The 18,186-nt window shown below is 43.6% G+C and overlaps 1 protein-coding gene across 1 annotated transcript in view; it reads left to right on the top strand.

Annotated features, from left to right (window-relative positions):
* The window catches only part of zfpm1 (zinc finger protein, FOG family member 1), a gene marked incomplete at its 3' end in the record, with an annotated part of 111,621 nt that overhangs the window by 42,222 nt on the left and 51,213 nt on the right, over window positions 1-18,186 (top strand). The window contains 2 exon segments of the mRNA XM_083764130.1: window positions 2,215-2,361; window positions 13,727-13,918. Coding sequence (XP_083620256.1) covers window positions 2,215-2,361; window positions 13,727-13,918 — 339 coding nt within the window.

The following is an 18,186-nucleotide window of genomic DNA, read 5'->3' as shown; positions in this document are numbered from 1 at the left end:
AAAATGTCCTCGTAGATACTGGAAAATTAGATCTAGCAATGCTCAGTGCGACACAGACCTAATTCTAAAAATATTGTGTACTGGATCGATCTTCTGTACTTTTTTGTATTATTAAGGTCCAAATCTAGCTATGTTAATTTTATCTGAAATTAGAGTGAACCATGCAGGCGTGGAAGTTGAAATTAGCCTAAAGATGTTTCATTTACAAAGAGAGAAACACTTTGTCAGCCAGCGATTGTTTCCAAGCATTATCTCTGCCTGCTTTTAATTGCTTTGCAAGTGAAATTAACAGAATTAGAAAAATTGCCTCTCCCATTTTCGAACAAGGTTCTTTATTCACGGGTATTGTCGTGTGCTTTGTATAGATTATAGGCGTCTTTGTTCTAAGCATTGTAAATATATACGCCCCTAGTCACGGCTTTAGCAATCCCTCCCTATTCATCATATCCTAATGGAAATTAATTTACAACCTGTCCTGAGTTGAGGGAGAAAGGCGTAAAAAAAAGAAAATTAAAAAAAAATCCTTGTTTTAGTCCCAGTGTTAATTTCACGTAGATTTTAGTTGTTTAGAAATGAATGATATGTCCTTCCCACCCTCCTCGACCTTTCCGGTGGGTTGTCTCATTATGTACGTGGGTTGTTTTCTCTGGTGGCGATCTGTGGCCACATTAACCCATTTTGGCCTGACGTTGAAATAAAAAAGAATGTCTTCTGAATCCTGACAGTTTTCTGTAAAACCTCATGTTTCTATGTCAGTGGTTCTCAAACTATTTCATGTCAAGGACCCCCAAAAATATATGTAATTGGCCGCCGACCCCCATCTGAAAATGTGTTGTTTCAGGGACCACCTCCCAGAAGCAAAGATTTTAGTTAAAAACGTTCGCTCTGAAAGAGTATATTCAAAGCTTTGCACCACATTTTCACGATTTTTCAAAAATAGCAGACCTACAAGCTCGTACATCTGCTATTTTTCAATAGCTAAAGTATAACATAAAACAACAAAAGGCGTTCTCGCCCAAAATGGGTTAACCATTACTGTCTCACTCCTAGTTGGCCCTAATCCTCTTTAAAAAATGAAATAGTTACCCTGATTGAATAAGTCCATCACTGTATCCCCATGGGAGTGTCTCCAGAATGAACCGTGTCATCCAATGCAAATGAACATAATGGATTCAGGATTTTGTAATTATTGAGGTTTCATATGGCAGGCGTGACTCTGAAATACAACTGTATTGAGATAAGGGGAAAACAATAAAAACTATATCCTTCTCTTGGTTACATGTATTCATATTGTCTTTAACCATACAACGGTTCAGGTTATTTGAGTTTATAATTTATTTGATTTTATTTATTATTGTCGGGTTTAATTATAATATTGTCAGGACTGAAGCACTGGGACAGTTTTTTTTTTTTTTTTTTTTACCAATTTTACTTAAAGGCTAATTATGCGTTTGTCTTGTCATTTTAACCAGTTTTTAAAAAGTCATTAACTCGCTCTAGGATTTAAAAATGATGTTATCTTCAAACGGGCTAAAATAGATCAAAAGTACTGTATAATTACTGTGGTCAGTGGGGATTATAAAACTGTAATTGATACGTATCAGCCCTGAGATAATCACTCCTTTAACTACAATTTTAGGTATATTGTAATTTGCCTGTCAAGTTCCCCCTTGGCTTTTGCTATTAATCTTCCAGATTATACCATTCAGCGTACCAAATTGTTGAGACCATGTTTGAATGAGTCATATTATAAAAGAACAGTCATTTATCACTCGTTGTTTATGGCATTTTTCTCCCCCTATAATAAGTGGCTTGTTGAACATTTTCAATATAGTTATTAGTTGTTTCTGTGGCCATTTACGGCATTTACAGCCAGGGCTCTGTGGGGAGGACTATTACATTTGAATCCTGTTTTCATCCAGGAACCCTAAAGCATTATATTGTGATATTGTTGATCCCTTGTCAAAGAGAGTCATTCATTAGCAATTAGGGATTTATTTCTCTTTGAATTGGCAACGATGCAGTAACACACACACATACACATACATGTGTGGCTAAATATTATTATTGTCTTTCAGAATTATGGGCCAATTTGACCCATTAAACAACCCAGACCTTTCACGTGAAGCTGCGATAAACAGGCAACATCATACATTTCGCTGATGTAAATAAGTCGCAGGCGGCTAACGTTCATTCTTTAATTTCTTCCTGAAGGTTCCATCGGGGATCTAGACGGCGGTGAAGAAAACACCGCTGACGACATAAGCCTATCGGGAGAGGAGGGCGGAGCCTCGGATCCCGAGGACTCGGCGGAATGCGACAGCTCCAGCCCGCCGTCGTTCACAGCTCTGTACAACGAAGGTGAGGTGGAACCAGCTGTGTGTTATTGATAAGTGTATACTCGTCAATCGAAAATACAATCGGTTGACATTCCCATTGACGAGTATACTCCTCATGTGTTAGCATTACGTTATATGCTTTAGCTATTGAAAAAAAAATAGCAGATCTACAAGCTCGTAGCGCGCCACCGAGTGCCGCGCTACGAGCTTGTAGGTCTGCTATTTATTTGAAAAATCGAAGAACGACTGACACAGAAACATAGCTTTTTCAGAAAACTGTCAGGATGTAGAAGACGTTTTTATAGAATCTGATCTCAGGTCAGAATGGGTTAAGTTAGATCGCGCTCTTCGTCAACATGTGAATGTCTCCAGGTCTCCAGGCGACCGCTAAAGTCCGCCTCCGTCCGCCTCAATGTAGAGTTACTAAAATTCTCTCTACTGACGATCTCTCTCGCTATCTTTATATACGTTTTCAATTGAATGCGAGCCAAATTGTCCCACATCTCATGTGTCCCCCTCCGACTTGTCTTTTCCTCCTAAGAGGAGAGAATTAAGCCCTGGGTTTTAACCAGGGGGGCAGTCAGACAGATATTTTGTGAAGCCTGAAACTCCTGAAAGTTCATATAATGGCCTGTTGTGGCGCTGTCATTGGACCCAGAAAAACCCATAGCCCCATAGAAGTCCATGTATTTGGGCCCAACTTCACCAAGACTGTATTACCTTAATAAACATGGTCATGAATACTTTCTACACTAGTTTAAAGTCTCATTTCTAATGTCATAATATTCTTTTTGGAAAATTATGGTCCCATTTATTAAAAAAATGACCATAAAGTCGCGCATGTTCTGAGGGGCGTGGCTACCGTTACGGTCTATGATCGGGATTCCCCTCCCACTCGAGTCAAAATAAAAACAAACGGAGAAGAAGGGGGGAAGTCCCGCCTCGTGTCTGGGCCAGCCAATGGCCAGCTGGGCCAAAACGGAGCCAGCCAATGGCCAGCTGGGCCCAAACGGATCTAGAAAGATGGCGACTTACAGTGCAGGAATAACAGGCTTCATTTTACGTCCATGTTAGACCCGGGGAACGCTTTGTCCATATATTTTTTACAGTCTATGGTTTTAACCCATTCTGACCTGAGATCAGATTCTAAAAATTAAAAATTCTACATCCTGACAGTTTTCTGAAAAATCCATGTTTCTATGTCAGTCGTTCTTTTTTTTTCTCCAAAAATAGCAGACCTACAAGCTCGTAGCGCGCCACTCGGTGGCGCGCTACGAGCTTGTAGATCTGCTATTTTTAAATAGCTAAAGCATAACGTAATGCTAACGCCAAAACGTGGTCCCCAAAATGGGTTAAAGGCCACAACAAGTCTTTGTTGTACAATGTCTTGGCAGGTGTGTTTATTTAAAAGGAAAGCCTCCGGCAAACATTTCCCCCTGGAAAATGTCAGTTCTCTGGAAGTACACAAACACCATGTGAAACTCACCATAAGGTCAGCCAAGTAGAAGAGTTTACAAAACTGTACCGGGAAGGGTTGCTCAGCGGAAACAATTGTGCAAACCATAGCCGGCTGATATCCAGCGTTTGGGTCCTGTTTCATGTTCCAAGTGAAAGTTACATTCTAAAATTCAATCTACCGGTATCCATACAAGGTACATAATTCTGGCATTTAGCATGTTCTCTTAATCAAAGTGACTCACAAAACAACAATAATTGCCCTCCTCATTTCCCCGTCAAACAATTGGGCAAGTGGTTATGGCTTTGGAGTAGTACCATGGAAACAAAGATATGCTGCAACACCCATTTAGGTCATCAAGTAAATGACACTTCTAGCCCTATATTTTCGTCCATGCTAAACCCCTTATCCCTAAACTTCTTTTCCTTTTTTACCATTTTGATTTTCTTTTTAATAGTTCAACTATCCAATCTACATCGACACATTTTGAGCTTGTATTTTAACTATTCAAAAATGTTTTTCAAAATAGTAAAAAAGGCAAAGATGTTTAGGGATAAGCTTAGCATGATCGAAACTAGAGCCCCCAGTATCTAAACTACATCATTGAGTCGTTGACGAAAAGCCAGTGCAGGTGGAAAGACAGTATTGGTTTCCATGCTAGTAGGCTATATATTAACACAGATTACACTGTACCGGTAGTCTAAATAGTTATATGTTTATATGGCGCAAAATTCTGATTGAAATCCTTCCAGCACCACCTTGAATTGGATGCTATTGTCTGTGGGAGAATTATATTTGGGTATTGTCGCTGCTGAGAATGTGTGTGTCGGGTTGTAACCCGATGTATTGTGTATTGTATAATTCCTGGAATTCTCTCCTTAAATTGTCACCCATCAACAGACAAGACCAAGATTGAGTTTTCATGTCGTTTCTGTCACCACAATGTTTCAAACGTACACCTACAGGCTTATGGTGGACATTTTTGTCAAAATAAAAATTGGACATGCACAATTAGTGGACAATAATAAGGCCAGAAACGCATAAAGAGCTTATCCCCGAATGACCAGAACAGGTCTGTAACTCTGCAAAGTGTACAAATGGAACCAAATGGACCCCGTAATCCATTTGGTTCCATTTGTACACTCTCAAGAGTTAAGACACTCCTTGCAAATAAAACATTTGAGAACCACTAGTACTAGTTGCATTAACCCATTCTGACCGGGAACCCATTTTGGTGTTGGCATCATGTTATGCTTTAGCTATTGAAAAATAGCTAAAAAAAATTGAAAACAATCGAAGAACGACTGATATTTTTTAGAAGTCTTTGCCACGGACGGACACATTTGTCCGTGTGTGTGTGTGTGTGTGTGTGTGTGTGTGTGTGTGTGTGTGTGTGTGTGTGTGTGTGTGTGTGTGTGTGTGTGTGTGTGTGTGTGTGTGTGTGTGTGTGTGTGTGTGTGTGTGTGTGTGTGTGTGTGCCGACTGATTGGACTGATTGATGACCCCTTCTATAGTGGACTGTGATTAGTGATTAGTGGGCGGCAGTGGGTCAGGGGTAGATTGGAGCCGGATGGGAACCAGTTCGAACCCGGGCTCCCCCAGAGTGAGTGTAGAAGTGTCCTTGAGCCCCTAATTGCCCCCGATGAGCAGGTTGTTGCCTTGCATGGTTTCCGCCGCCAACTGTGTATGAATGTGTGCGTGAATGGGTGAATGTAATGCACATTCTATGTAAAGCGCCTTGGATAATGGCGCTATATAAAAATGCGCCATTTAAAGGGTAAGACCACTTTTTTTGAGGTTTGGGTGGTGTACTTTGCCATGATGCAACTCCAAATGTGGACAAGAAAAAAAAAAAAAAATGCTCCAGTGATTAGAAATTGATAATTCAAAATATGCTCCTCATTGACTTACATTGTAGCTAAAACAGCTCTCAAAGTCACTCTTTTAGTACGTAAACAAACACAAACAATGTTGATTCAGACAATATAGAGCATCACCAAAACTCTATTTGAAGATCTGGATCCGGATCCACGGATCCAGTCCGGGTTTTCTTCCCAATAAAATGGACAAATCAACAGGAATCTAACATTTTTATGGAAAAATAAAACCACGTGAGTTTTGGTGATGCTCTATATATTGTCTGAATCAACATTGTTTGTGTTTGTTTACGTACTAAAAGAGTGACTTTGAGAGCTGTTTTAGCTACAATGTAAGTCAATGAGGAGCATATTTTGAATTATCAATTTCTAATCACTGGAGCAGTTATTTGTTATTTCTTGTCCACATTTGGAGTTGCTACACCACCCAAACCTCAAAAAAAGTGGTCTTGCCCTTTAAACATGTCCATTTACCATTTGATTATGAATATGTGGATGTACCGTATAGCTTGCCCCACATGTAGAACTCATGTCTTTGTGTCTAAAGCCAAACTCCCCCCCCCCCCCCCCAACCCAATCCAACCGCTTCAATCTTGGCTCCGGCGGATCTGCCCCCTCGCGCGCCCCCCGTCTTATCCTGAGCCCCTCCTCTCGTTCCGCGTGATAGTGGAGTGTTCAGTCATATTCTTTTGAGTTATTCAAGATTTCACTATACCTTCTTTTTTTTTTAATCTAAAAAAAATTCCTCCTGCTCTTGTGAAATTTAGGGGCTGGAAGCGATAAGCGTCTGCTGGTTGGGCTGGGTTAGATAAACCCATGGAAATTCTGTCAGGTGTTAATCGAGACTAGATTAGAGATTACCCGGCGCGCGTGTGTGTCTCTGTGTGTGTGTGTGTGTGTGTGTGTGTGTGTGTGTGTGTGTGTGTGTGTGTGTGTGTGTGTGTGTGTGTGTGTGTGTGTGTGTGTGTGTGTGTGTGTGTGTGTGTGTGTGTGTGTGTGTGTAAAGATGGCAGAGTTCTGCGAGACAGTGTGTGATTGTGAGTGTTTGTATGTTGATTGCAATTGGAAGATAAACAGACAAGCCAACTGTTTCTTTCACGTCTCTTCTCTCTCTCTCTCTCTCTCTCTCTTTGTCTCTCTTCACCCCTCGCTTCTCCTCACCTCACCTCACGGCGGAATATAAGCCAATGGTCAGTGGTGGAAAGTATATACATTTACTTTAAGTAAAGTACTTATAAGTGCCGTTTTTAGGGGTATTCGTACTACATCTCGGGATCCAAATGTTGTACTTTTACTCCACTACATTTATTTGAAAACTTTACGTTACTATAGTTACTTTATAGATTGATTATTATTACATTAAACATTATTAACATTAACATTATTATTACGAAACATTAAAGATTTGTTTTTGGCTTTGGTGCCGTTATTGATATGGCCACAGTGAAGACGGACGGGAAAGCAAAACGATACATTAACCACTATGCCCTATATACATTTTGGCCATTTGAAAATAGCCGATATATATATACACAATGAGCTTGTAGATCTGCTATTTTCAAAAGATTTGTGTACATATGAAACCCATAATGCACATTTTGGGCAACCCCTTTTTTGGGAACCCCTTTTGGTGTTTCAAGCATTCTTTAGCTACTGAAAAATAGCAGATCTACAAGCTCACAGCGCGCCACCGAGTGGCGCGCTGTGAACTTGTAGGTCTGCTATTTTAGAAAAATCGTCAAAATGCGGCACAGATCTTTGAATAGAATAGGTATATATATTCTTTCAGAGCGAACGTTTTCTTTTTTTTTTTTTTTTTGACGTCAGGCCTAAATGGGTTAAATACCGGTACCTTTTGCTCCGACTACTTTTGTACTTTTACTCCAGTAGGCCTACATATATAATTCCGTACTTTTACTTGTAACAGAGTAATTCTACATTGCATAATGTAGTATTGACACATTTACTTAAGTAAAACATTTGATTACTTTTTCCACCACTGCCGATCATGCTGTTGATTGACTTATCTCTCTCTCTCTCTCTCTCTCTCTCTCTCTGTGTGTCCTGCATGCTCTCTCACCCTTGTCCTCTCTCTCTCTCTCTCTTTTCCCGGGGTTCCTCGGTTGCCCGGCGCTGCTCATTATCAGCTCTCTGTAAATCAGCCGTGTTTGACGAAGCTGCTCTTTCAACCTGGGATCAATACCAGGTCTTTATCTGGGCCGGCGCTGGCTAATAAAGGCAGGGCCTCTTATCCACCATCTGGGAGAGGGAGAGAGAGAGAGAGAGAGTGTTACTGTGTGTGTGTGTGTGTGTGTGTGTGTGTGTGTGTGTGTGTGTGTGTGTGTGTGTGTGTGTGTGTGTGTGTGTGTGTGTGTGTGTGTGTGTGTGTGTGTGTGTGTGTGTGTGTGTGTGTGTGTGTGTGTGTGTGTGTGTGTGTGTGTGTGTGTGTGTGTGTGTGTGTGTGTGTGTGTGAGAAAAACATGGGTGATAACCACACCGATAACTTTAGAGAGGGAAAAAAAGGCATTCTCCCAGTAACCGGACCAACCAAGCACTCTCTGTTGTTCTCCCCTCTATAAACCTCTACCCCGCGCACACACACACACACAAACACACACACACACACACACACACACACACACACCTCCCCCAATGCGATAGAGAGAGCAAATATATTAGTTCACACACTGATACAATAGGTTGACACTCGGAGAGAGAGGGAGGGGGAGGGGGAGGGAGGGAGAAACACAGCACTCAGGTTCACCATTGGCCCAGGTTGATGCGGGATTGTCATCTGATTCAGTAAGTCTCACTGCGTAGTGCAGGTGTGTCACATTCTTCTCATTCGTTGTGCTTTCTTTGCCGCGGGCGGTACAATAAAGTTTATTTTCTTTCTCTCTCCTAATTGGGCTTGTTAAAACTCATTCGCCGCCGATATCATTGATCACACACTTCACAACTCTGTTCCGCTATAGAGCACCTGGAACTCCAGTTCCGGTGCGATGGAAAAAAAAACCGGAAGTGAGTATAGTTTTACATGCCCCCTACTGATCTTATCATAATAGGCTACTTATAGGCATTGACATTATATTATACCAACCTTGGAGCACGCCAATTGCACTGCAGCGATCACAGTACCCCTCACCCGCCTATCACTGAGACATATCAGTGATGGGGCGTAACCAAGATATGAGACATATCTTAGTTACTGTACGTCACCATCGATGGCCAATTCGGGACATGCATACCATACATGCATACCACTTATTTTTGACCTAACTTGAGGCGTGCATACCTTAGCCCATTCTGACCTGAGATCAGATTCATAACGAGGTTTCCACTGGACACACACTGGTCTGATGAACCCATTCTGACCTGAGATCAGATTTTAAAAATGTCAGTCGTTCTTCGATTTTTCTAAAATAGCAGACCTACAAGCTCGTATCGCGCCACTCGGTGGCGCGATATGAGCTTGTAGATCTGCTATTTTTCAATAGGTAAAGCACGACATGATGCTAACACCAAAATGGGTGCCCGGTCAGAATGGGATATACAGGTTTAATGTTTGTTTTTAGTTCAATGTTTGTTTAATGAACGCCATTGACAATGAAGGGAAAACATACATTTTGTAACTCATTACGTCATGTTGTCTCTTTATTGTTAATGGCGTTTAATGTTTGTGTTTGCACCGTTTGTTTTACATCACCATTACATCACCTAATCAACATGAGTTAGACTTTAATATATTAGCGCCCCTCACTTCACACGGGTGTGATTTTTTTACATTTTACCTACCTACCTTGAGTGGTTAACTCCGACATCATTGGTCAGGAGTGAATCGAGTGGATCACATACAATCGTATAAGTGGGAGATCTAAAAGTCTCTCCGTTTGACGATTGACTGTGAGCTTCAGTTCCCGACCGTTTCCCATGAGCCTCTACCATATTGCCGAGTTTCGTTAAAAGCGACATGCAGCACAGAACTGCCAGAACTAGAAAAGGTTGCAGTGGAAGAAAAAAACGGTAGAAAAACAATAGGGGCCTTTGCCCCCTCCCCAAATAACACATAATAATACATTACACAGTGGCGTGCACAGACATTTAGAGGGGCAGGTGCTCAAGTGGGGAAAAAAAGGGCACCTTGTGCAGCGCGTGGAACCGGCCGGTTGCCTTAATAGTGTGAGATGTATAGATTTCGGTGCCTAAATAATATATTAGAAGCTTTTCATCAAGAATTGATCAATGTCACCATGGTCCACATACTGTACAGTGTACATTGAACAAAAATATATATATATCTTATTATTTTTTTTCCCCAAAAGGGCACATTTGTCCAGAGGGAAAAGGGCAGGGGGTTCTCTAGCACCCCCTAGTGTCTATCTCTGCACGCCACTGACATTACAACTTCTCAGCTGCCTAGTTAGCGGACCACTGTTGGAACGTCCGTATAGAGGGGGGGGGGGGGGGAACGATGCAGAAATCAAGGTATAGGGTAAAGAGTAAGCTAAAACCACACAGACGGCCTGTAGAAGTTAGGAGTGGAGATTGTTGGGTGACTTTGCCCTGCAGGTGTGACAGGGGAAGTTCTGCTTATCAGATTGATGGAGACTGTCTCACCGTGGGGAGGAGGAGGAGGAGGAGGAGGAGGGGGGAGGGGGAGGGGGGGCGGCAGAAAAGTGTCTGTCTACTCCTCCTGATACCTGCCTCCCTGTCTGAGATGATACGGGAGATAATATTGATAATATTAAACGCAATAACTGTGTCTCCACCTTCCCTCCCTCGCCTCAGCCCCTGCAGGATAAAATCAATGTGCCATTCAATGTGATTTATAGCTGAAAATAATGGCACTGTTTAGGGCAGGGAGGGGTGTGTGTGTGTGTGTGTGTGTGTGTGTGTGTGTGTGTGTGTGTGTGTGTGTGTGTGCGTGTGTGTGAGACGTGTGTGTGTGTGCGCTTTAGTGTGCCCACAGTATGTTACTGTGTACCCTTTTGAGATGTGTGTGTGTGTGACTGTGCGTGTGTGTGTGTGTGAGAGAGGTTGATGGGTAGATATGATGTAAAGATGGATGGTGTGTGCACATGGGATAATTGTGTCAGGTTCTCTGTCTGTGTGTGTGTGTGTGTGTGTGTGTGTGTGTGTGTGTGTGTGTGTGTGTGTGTGTGTTCACGCGCCGCGCACTGTGTGTGTTGATTTATTTGACGATGCAGATGCGATCTCTTAACTGTTACATTAATAACAGCGAGTGTGAGGGCGTCACGTGGTCCCGCGACGTTTATGGCTGGTATTGATCGGGCGTTATCGCTGTTTATCGAAGCGGGAATGCAAGGGTAAACACGGCCTTTGTGCACACAGCTGAGGTGTTATCGGGGAGGTGGGGTGATGATGGCGGCGGGGCGGGATTTGGGGACGGGGGAGAGAGAGAGAGAGAGAGAGAGAGAGAGAGAGAGAGAGAGAGAGAGAGTCAGGCGATGGCGAGAGAAGGAAGTAGAGCCCAGAGAGAAGTTGGTAGGTGGAGGGCATTGATTGGACCTTTGTTCCTCAGTGCTATTGTGGGAGGCCTGGAACAAGTATTATAGAGAAAGTGACTAGAATGGAGAGAAAGAGAGGTTTGAAAGGAAGTGGTGGAAGAACAACTACTGTATGTGGGGAGGGAAGAAAATGCCTATAATATATCAAACATATATACGGTATGCCAGTTTGGGGACACTTTTATCCAAGGAGGCCTTTTTATACACGCAATGAATTGTTAGCGGCCATTGTTAGCAGATGGTACCCGTGGGAATGACAGGCCTATAGGATAGCAACAGGACAACGTTAATGGACACTGACAACTTATAGAGGCTAATGTACTATAGGAAAAACAGAGTAATAACTTCAACACATATGCATACATGCATTGTACCTATTTTTTGACGGTACGAACCGACTAACCCTGCCAGACAGTGCCATATATAGGGGTCGCGTTCTAACCATATTTGCACGACCTATAGAAATGATATCTGATCTTCAAGCTCGCCGAGCGTGACGTACTGTACGTATGCTGTCTTTCCGTCGCTGCTCTCCATGTCAAGCAATATGTTGTGTTTCAATTCCTGGATTTCCAGGTGTTCTCTGTACAGAATATGTATGACAGACTAATATGGCATAATATAGGAATCCAGCAATCAAATGGAATAAGTGTTATAGCCAAATATACTGGCTTGTAAAGACTGCTTTGTTTTTCACAGGACCCCAACAGCGCCGCTCTCTCACTTTTCCTCGCTCAAACTCAAGCCGTCTCTTTCGATCTCATATAAATTATGTTTCTGCTACAACATCATCGTCCACTCATTTTGCACGCGTGGCGACGACCTCCTGAAATAGAGGCTTTAGCCGGTTTAAACAACAGCATAAACAGAGATAATGCTCTGTGTAGGGCTTCAACCCTTATTCTCCTGTAAGCCAGTTCCATGTTGTCAGTAACTCCCCAACCCTTGCCCAGATGGCTGAGATTGTGACGTGAGGTTAACTGCAGGACGACACGACAGAGATCCTGGGTGGAGATACGGAGTTCCTGTGATGTAACTATTAATCTGATCCAACTTATCATTAGTCACACTAATGGACAGACTCATCAGGGATGATGAACCGGGGCCGATATCGACGGGCCACAGAGAGACACAAAGTTCAGAGTCCACGTCGGCACGCGCGCACAGACAGACGCACAGGTCCACACACAGACACACACGCGCGCACAGACAGACGCACAGGTCCACGCGCAATCTACACGTATTTATTCTCATTATGCCCACACACACAGACACACCCACGTGCACAGACACACCTATACCTACAGCAGCGCACGCACTCACAAAGGCACACGCACGCACACATCATATATCATGGACAACACACAGACACACAAACATAACGTAACAAATAGGTCCATGCACGCACGCGCGCACACGCACGCACGCACACACACACACACGCACACACACACACACACACACACACACACACACACAGATCTCTTTGATCAGGCAAGCAGGAGGTTCTGTAATCATCCTGATCAATGCCAGTGATATCGATGCCACTGATTAGAGGGAGAGAACACAGCCCGGCTCTGTCTTTGTTGAAGGTGACAGGAGTAGATGAGAGGAGGGACGAGATGCGGAGATTAGGACGGAGACACAGACACAGACAAAGACTGGGAGAGAGAGACACGCACACACACACACACACACACACACACACACAGACCAACGGACAGACACACAGAGGAGCAGGTGTCGCTTAAAGGAGAGCGAGTGAATGAGACGGACAGACGGACGGACCAAAAGAAAGAAAAAAAAAGAAACAGAACGAGGGACAACACATACAAAGAGAGAGAGTTGGGACATTGTCTCCGACGAGTCTTTGTTCTCCGGCGTTGTCGAGGAGAATCAAAGGGTCCATCTCTGGCTGCTGGAGGTGTTGTGTTACACAGCCCAGGCTGGGGAGCGTTTTCACCACAGTCTTTGATCAACAGACAGGAACGGCCACGGCCCCACGCACGCACGCACGCACGCAAACATCTACCCCACGTGTTCCCACATCATGCTGTGCGATTGCACACGCAGACACACACACACACACACACACACACACACACACACACACAAGAAAAGAGTCACTGATGAATTCCTTCTATGCTCGTGGCCATTACACCAACGTGTTTAGTAGGGGTGGGGCGGTTCACTTATACCTCCCGATTCGATACGATATCGATACCTATAGCATGACAATTTGATTTATATTGAGATTCTTAATTATTGCGATTCTGTGATTCAACGATTGTGGCGATTGTGACAATTATAAAACGAGATAAACCACGACAAGTTGACTATTCAGTCAGTCTTTTTTACATGAATGAATTAATGAATGAATGAATGAATGAACGGACGAACGAACAAACGAATAAACTTTTGTGGCATTAAAAATCACGATATTTGAGTGAATGGATAATCTTTTGCCCACTTACATAGTGTTTACAGTTATCCCTGCTTATGTATTGCTCATCCTCGTCTGTCCAGAGCCACGCACGCAGACCACGCACGCAGACCCCCCGGACCCCCCTGGGGGCCCGGGGGCCTCTGACGCAGAAGACATGGAGGAGGAAGAGGAGGACGAGGAGGAGGAGGAAGAGGAGGGTCCGAGGCACAGCGCTGGAAGGGAGGAGGAGGAGCTGGAGCAAGAGGACGAGGTTCTGCACTGGAGAGGTCCAGGTGAGTCCCCTTAGTTCTTCACCCCTGTTCAGAACAAGGTCCATTATCCATTCACCCTGTTCAGAACCAGGTCCATTATCCATTCACCCTGTTCAGAACCAGGTCCATTATCCATTCACCCTGTTCAGAACCAGGTCCATTATCCATTCACCCCTGTTCAGAACCAGGTCCATTATCCATTCACCCTGTTCAGAACCAGGTCCATTATCCATTCAACCCTGTTCAGAACAAGGTCCAATATTCATTCAACCCTGTTCAGAACAAGGTCCAATATTCATTCAACCCTGTTCAGAACAAGGTCCATTATCCATTCAACCCTGTTCAGAACAAGGTCCATTATCCATTCACCCCTGTTCAGAACAAGGTCCAATATTCATTCACCCCTGTTCAGAACAAGGTCCAATATTCATTCACCCCTGTTCAGAACAAGGTCCAATATTCATTCAACCCTGTTCAGAACAAGGTCCAATATTCATTCAACCCTGTTCAGAACAAGGTCCATTATCTATTCAACCCTGTTCAGAACAAGGTCCAATATCCATTCAACCCTGTTCAGAACAAGGTCCATTATCCATTCAACCCTGTTCAGAACAAGGTCCATTATTCATTCAACCCTGTTCAGAACAAGGTCCATTATCCATTCAACCCTGTTCAGAACAAGGTCCATTATCCATTCAACCCTGTTCAGAACCAGGTCCATTATCCATTCACCCTGTTCAGAACCAGGTCCATTATCCATTCACCCCTGTTCAGAACAAGGTCCATTATCCATTCACCCCTGTTCAGAACAAGGTCCATTATCCATTCACCCTGTTCAGAACAAGGTCCATTATCCATTCAACCCTGTTCAGAACAAGGTCCATTATCCATTCACCCCTGTTCAGAACAAGGTCCATTATCCATTCACCCCTGTTCAGAACAAGGTCCATTATCCATTCAACCCTGTTCAGAACAAGGTCCATTATCCATTCAACCCTGTTCAGAACAAGGTCCATTATCCATTCAACCCTGTTCAGAACAAGGTCCATTATCCATTCAACCCTGTTCAGAACAAGGTCCATTATCCATTCAACCCTGTTCAGAACCAGGTCCATTATCCATTCACCCTGTTCAGAACCAGGTCCATTATCCATTCACCCCTGTTCAGAACAAGGTCCATTATCCATTCACCCCTGTTCAGAACAAGGTCCAATATTCATTCAACCCTGTTCAGAACAAGGTCCATTATCCATTCAACCCTGTTCAGAACAAGGTCCATTATCCATTCAACCCTGTTCAGAACCAGGTCCATTATCCATTCAACCCTGTTCAGAACAAGGTCCATTATCCATTCACCCCTGTTCAGAACAAGGTCCATTATCCATTCAACCCTGTTCAGAACAAGGTCCATTATCCATTCACCCCTGTTCAGAACAAGGTCCATTATCCATTCACCCCTGTTCAGAACCAGGTCCATTATCCATTCACCCCTGTTCAGAACAAGGTCCAATATTCATTCAACCCTGTTCAGAACAAGGTCCAATATTCATTCAACCCTGTTCAGAACAAGGTCCATTATCCATTCAACCCTGTTCAGAACAAGGTCCATTATCTATTCAACCCTGTTCAGAACAAGGTCCAATATTCATTCAACCCTGTTCAGAACAAGGTCCATTATTCATTCACCCCTGTTCAGAACAAGGTCCATTATTCATTCACCCCTGTTCAGAACAAGGTCCATTATTCATTCAACCCTGTTCAGAACAAGGTCCAATATTCATTCAACCCTGTTCAGAACAAGGTCCAATATTCATTCAACCCTGTTCAGAACAAGGTCCAATATTCATTCAACCCTGTTCAGAACAAGGTCCATTATTCATTCAACCCTGTTCAGAACAAGGTCCATTATTCATTCACCCCTGTTCAGAACAAGGTCCATTATTCATTCAACCCTGTTCAGAACAAGGTCCAATATTCATTCAACCCTGTTCAGAACAAGGTCCAATATTCATTCAACCCTGTTCAGAACAAGGTCCATTATCCATTCAACCCTGTTCAGAACAAGGTCCAATATTCATTCAACCCTGTTCAGAACAAGGTCCAATATTCATTCAACCCTGTTCAGAACCAGGTCCATTATCCATTCGGCGTTTGAGCCACAGACCACCATTTGATGACATTTAGCCTCTCAGACCCGACGCTAAAGAATATTCTGTTGTCGTTGGATAAGATTTTGTGCACATTTCCATGCTGTGTTGATGTTGGCACCATAGGAGAGATAACAGGCAAACGTTGATCAAAGTAGAAAAAATCTTCTACATCTAGAAAGTCTAATTGTGTAGACTTATTGTAAATTCACTAATGTAGATGTTTAACAATAATTTTACATTTTACGCTCTCAAGAGTTAAAGATCTATAAAGGTTCATTTGGTTAGCAACTCTCCATCATTTAGCTGGGGGACCACCTGGGCTGGAACCCCCTTAAGGACCACTGGTGGTCCCCGGACCACAGGTTGAGAACCATTGCTCTTCACCAACGCCGAACAATGGAGAATAAATCACATCACACATTTTAACTGAACTCTATAAAACGTATGTTTTGGTTTGGTATATATACAGTATATGGATGGTCGAAAGTAGCTGGAATTGAAGTTGTTTTTGCTTTTCCTCCCCGGGTGGGCGGGACTTTCGCCCTATAGTTTTAGACCACGATAGAGGCGTGCAACGTTCGACAGGGCAACTCGCTCGCTTTAGCTTGTGGCTCAAGTTGGCTTGAGTCGGCTCAGTGCCATCCGAGTTGAAAGCCAATAGACACAGAATAGTAAATCCTCGTCCCCCCCCTCTACAATGAACACGGCTCCCTATACCCCACTGATCTCACCCAATCACAAGCAGTGGCGCCCCTTCCAGCCCCTCCCACCCGGGGAGGAAAAGCTGTAGGTTGCGTCATGTCGAATTGAACCCTTCAAGGAGCACTTCGACAGAATTATCTTCATATAATTGGTCCTTCTTATGAATGCTCATTATGTGATCTATATAGCCAACACCAACGTTGTACTCCTGAGCCTCTGCCCTCCACACTCTCCTATCTAACATCAGGGTCTCCAGCTCGACAGTGTTGTTAGCTATAAGTTGTCGCGCCACAGTGCTTCCACGTAGGTGGTGCACCGTACCTCTTGCCTTGTGAAGGCAAGAAGTTGTGTGTCATGGCCGCCCTCAATGCATTTCCAATGGGAGTCACATGTTTTCATGTCACATGGTTTCATGACACAACCTTGTTGCATGGCACCTGCCCTCCCCCCCCCCCCCCCCCCCCCCCCCCCCCATGCAATAAGGTTGTGTCTTCACCTTGAGTCTAAATCTACGGCGCTCTCCATGGTTTTGATCGGAACAGCAATGTCTCTGTCCTCATTTCTTATCATGGTAATTTAAGTAATGGGTCGCACACACACCGTCCGAGACTGCATTTTAGGTTCTATTCTTGCACGATGGATCGAAGACAAAGGTTTCGGCTATATGACCAGCCTTCATCGGAGTCCTCATTTCTGACTTTAACAAGCATCTCGTTTGGAATATCAACGCTTCTATAGGAGACATCGGACGAGGTATAGCGCAATGAAATGTAGCAATGGAAGAATGCGTGCGTGCACGTGCACGTGCACGCACAAATGCATATGTGTTGAAGTTATTACTCTGTTTTTCCGTATAGTACATTAGCCTCTATAAGTTGTCAGTGTCCATTAACGTTGTCCTGTTGCTATATCCTATAGGGAGATGAGAATGTGACAGGCCAGGGAATTTATTCAACTCGTGACAAAAACACAAACAGAGCTAAGAGGGAGATAACAAGGCAAATCGCCATAATTTTATTATTTATTTCCTCTCTTATCGTGGGTTTGTTTGGTTATTTATTTCTCCCTCCGTCTTCAATGAGTTAAATAATGCAAGAAGATTACCACACTATCTTCCCATATTTCCTTTTCAAGCTATACACACACGTTTTAAGTACACGTCCGTCTGCACACGTGGGTTTATGGAGTGCGCGTGTGTGTGTGTGTGTGTGTGTGTGTGTGTGTGTGTGTGTGTGTCCGTATGTTTATGAGTGTTTACATCCACACGTATGTGCGCAACTGCACATACATCACTGTGTGATTGTGTGTGTGTGTGTGTGTGTGTGTGTGTGTGTGTGTGTGTGTGTGTGTGTGTGTGTGTGTGTGTGCACGCGCTCGCGCGCGCGTGTGCTTTTGAATTCTTCTCCCGGGGAGAGAGGATGTGTTCATTATCGTGCT

Source organism: Protomyctophum parallelum (assembly GCF_964188405.1).
Source record: "Protomyctophum parallelum genome assembly, chromosome: 4".
Lineage (NCBI taxonomy): Eukaryota > Metazoa > Chordata > Actinopteri > Myctophiformes > Myctophidae > Protomyctophum > Protomyctophum parallelum.
The sequence above is the reverse complement of the archived record's forward strand: the minus strand, read 5'-3'. Positions and strand labels throughout refer to the sequence as shown.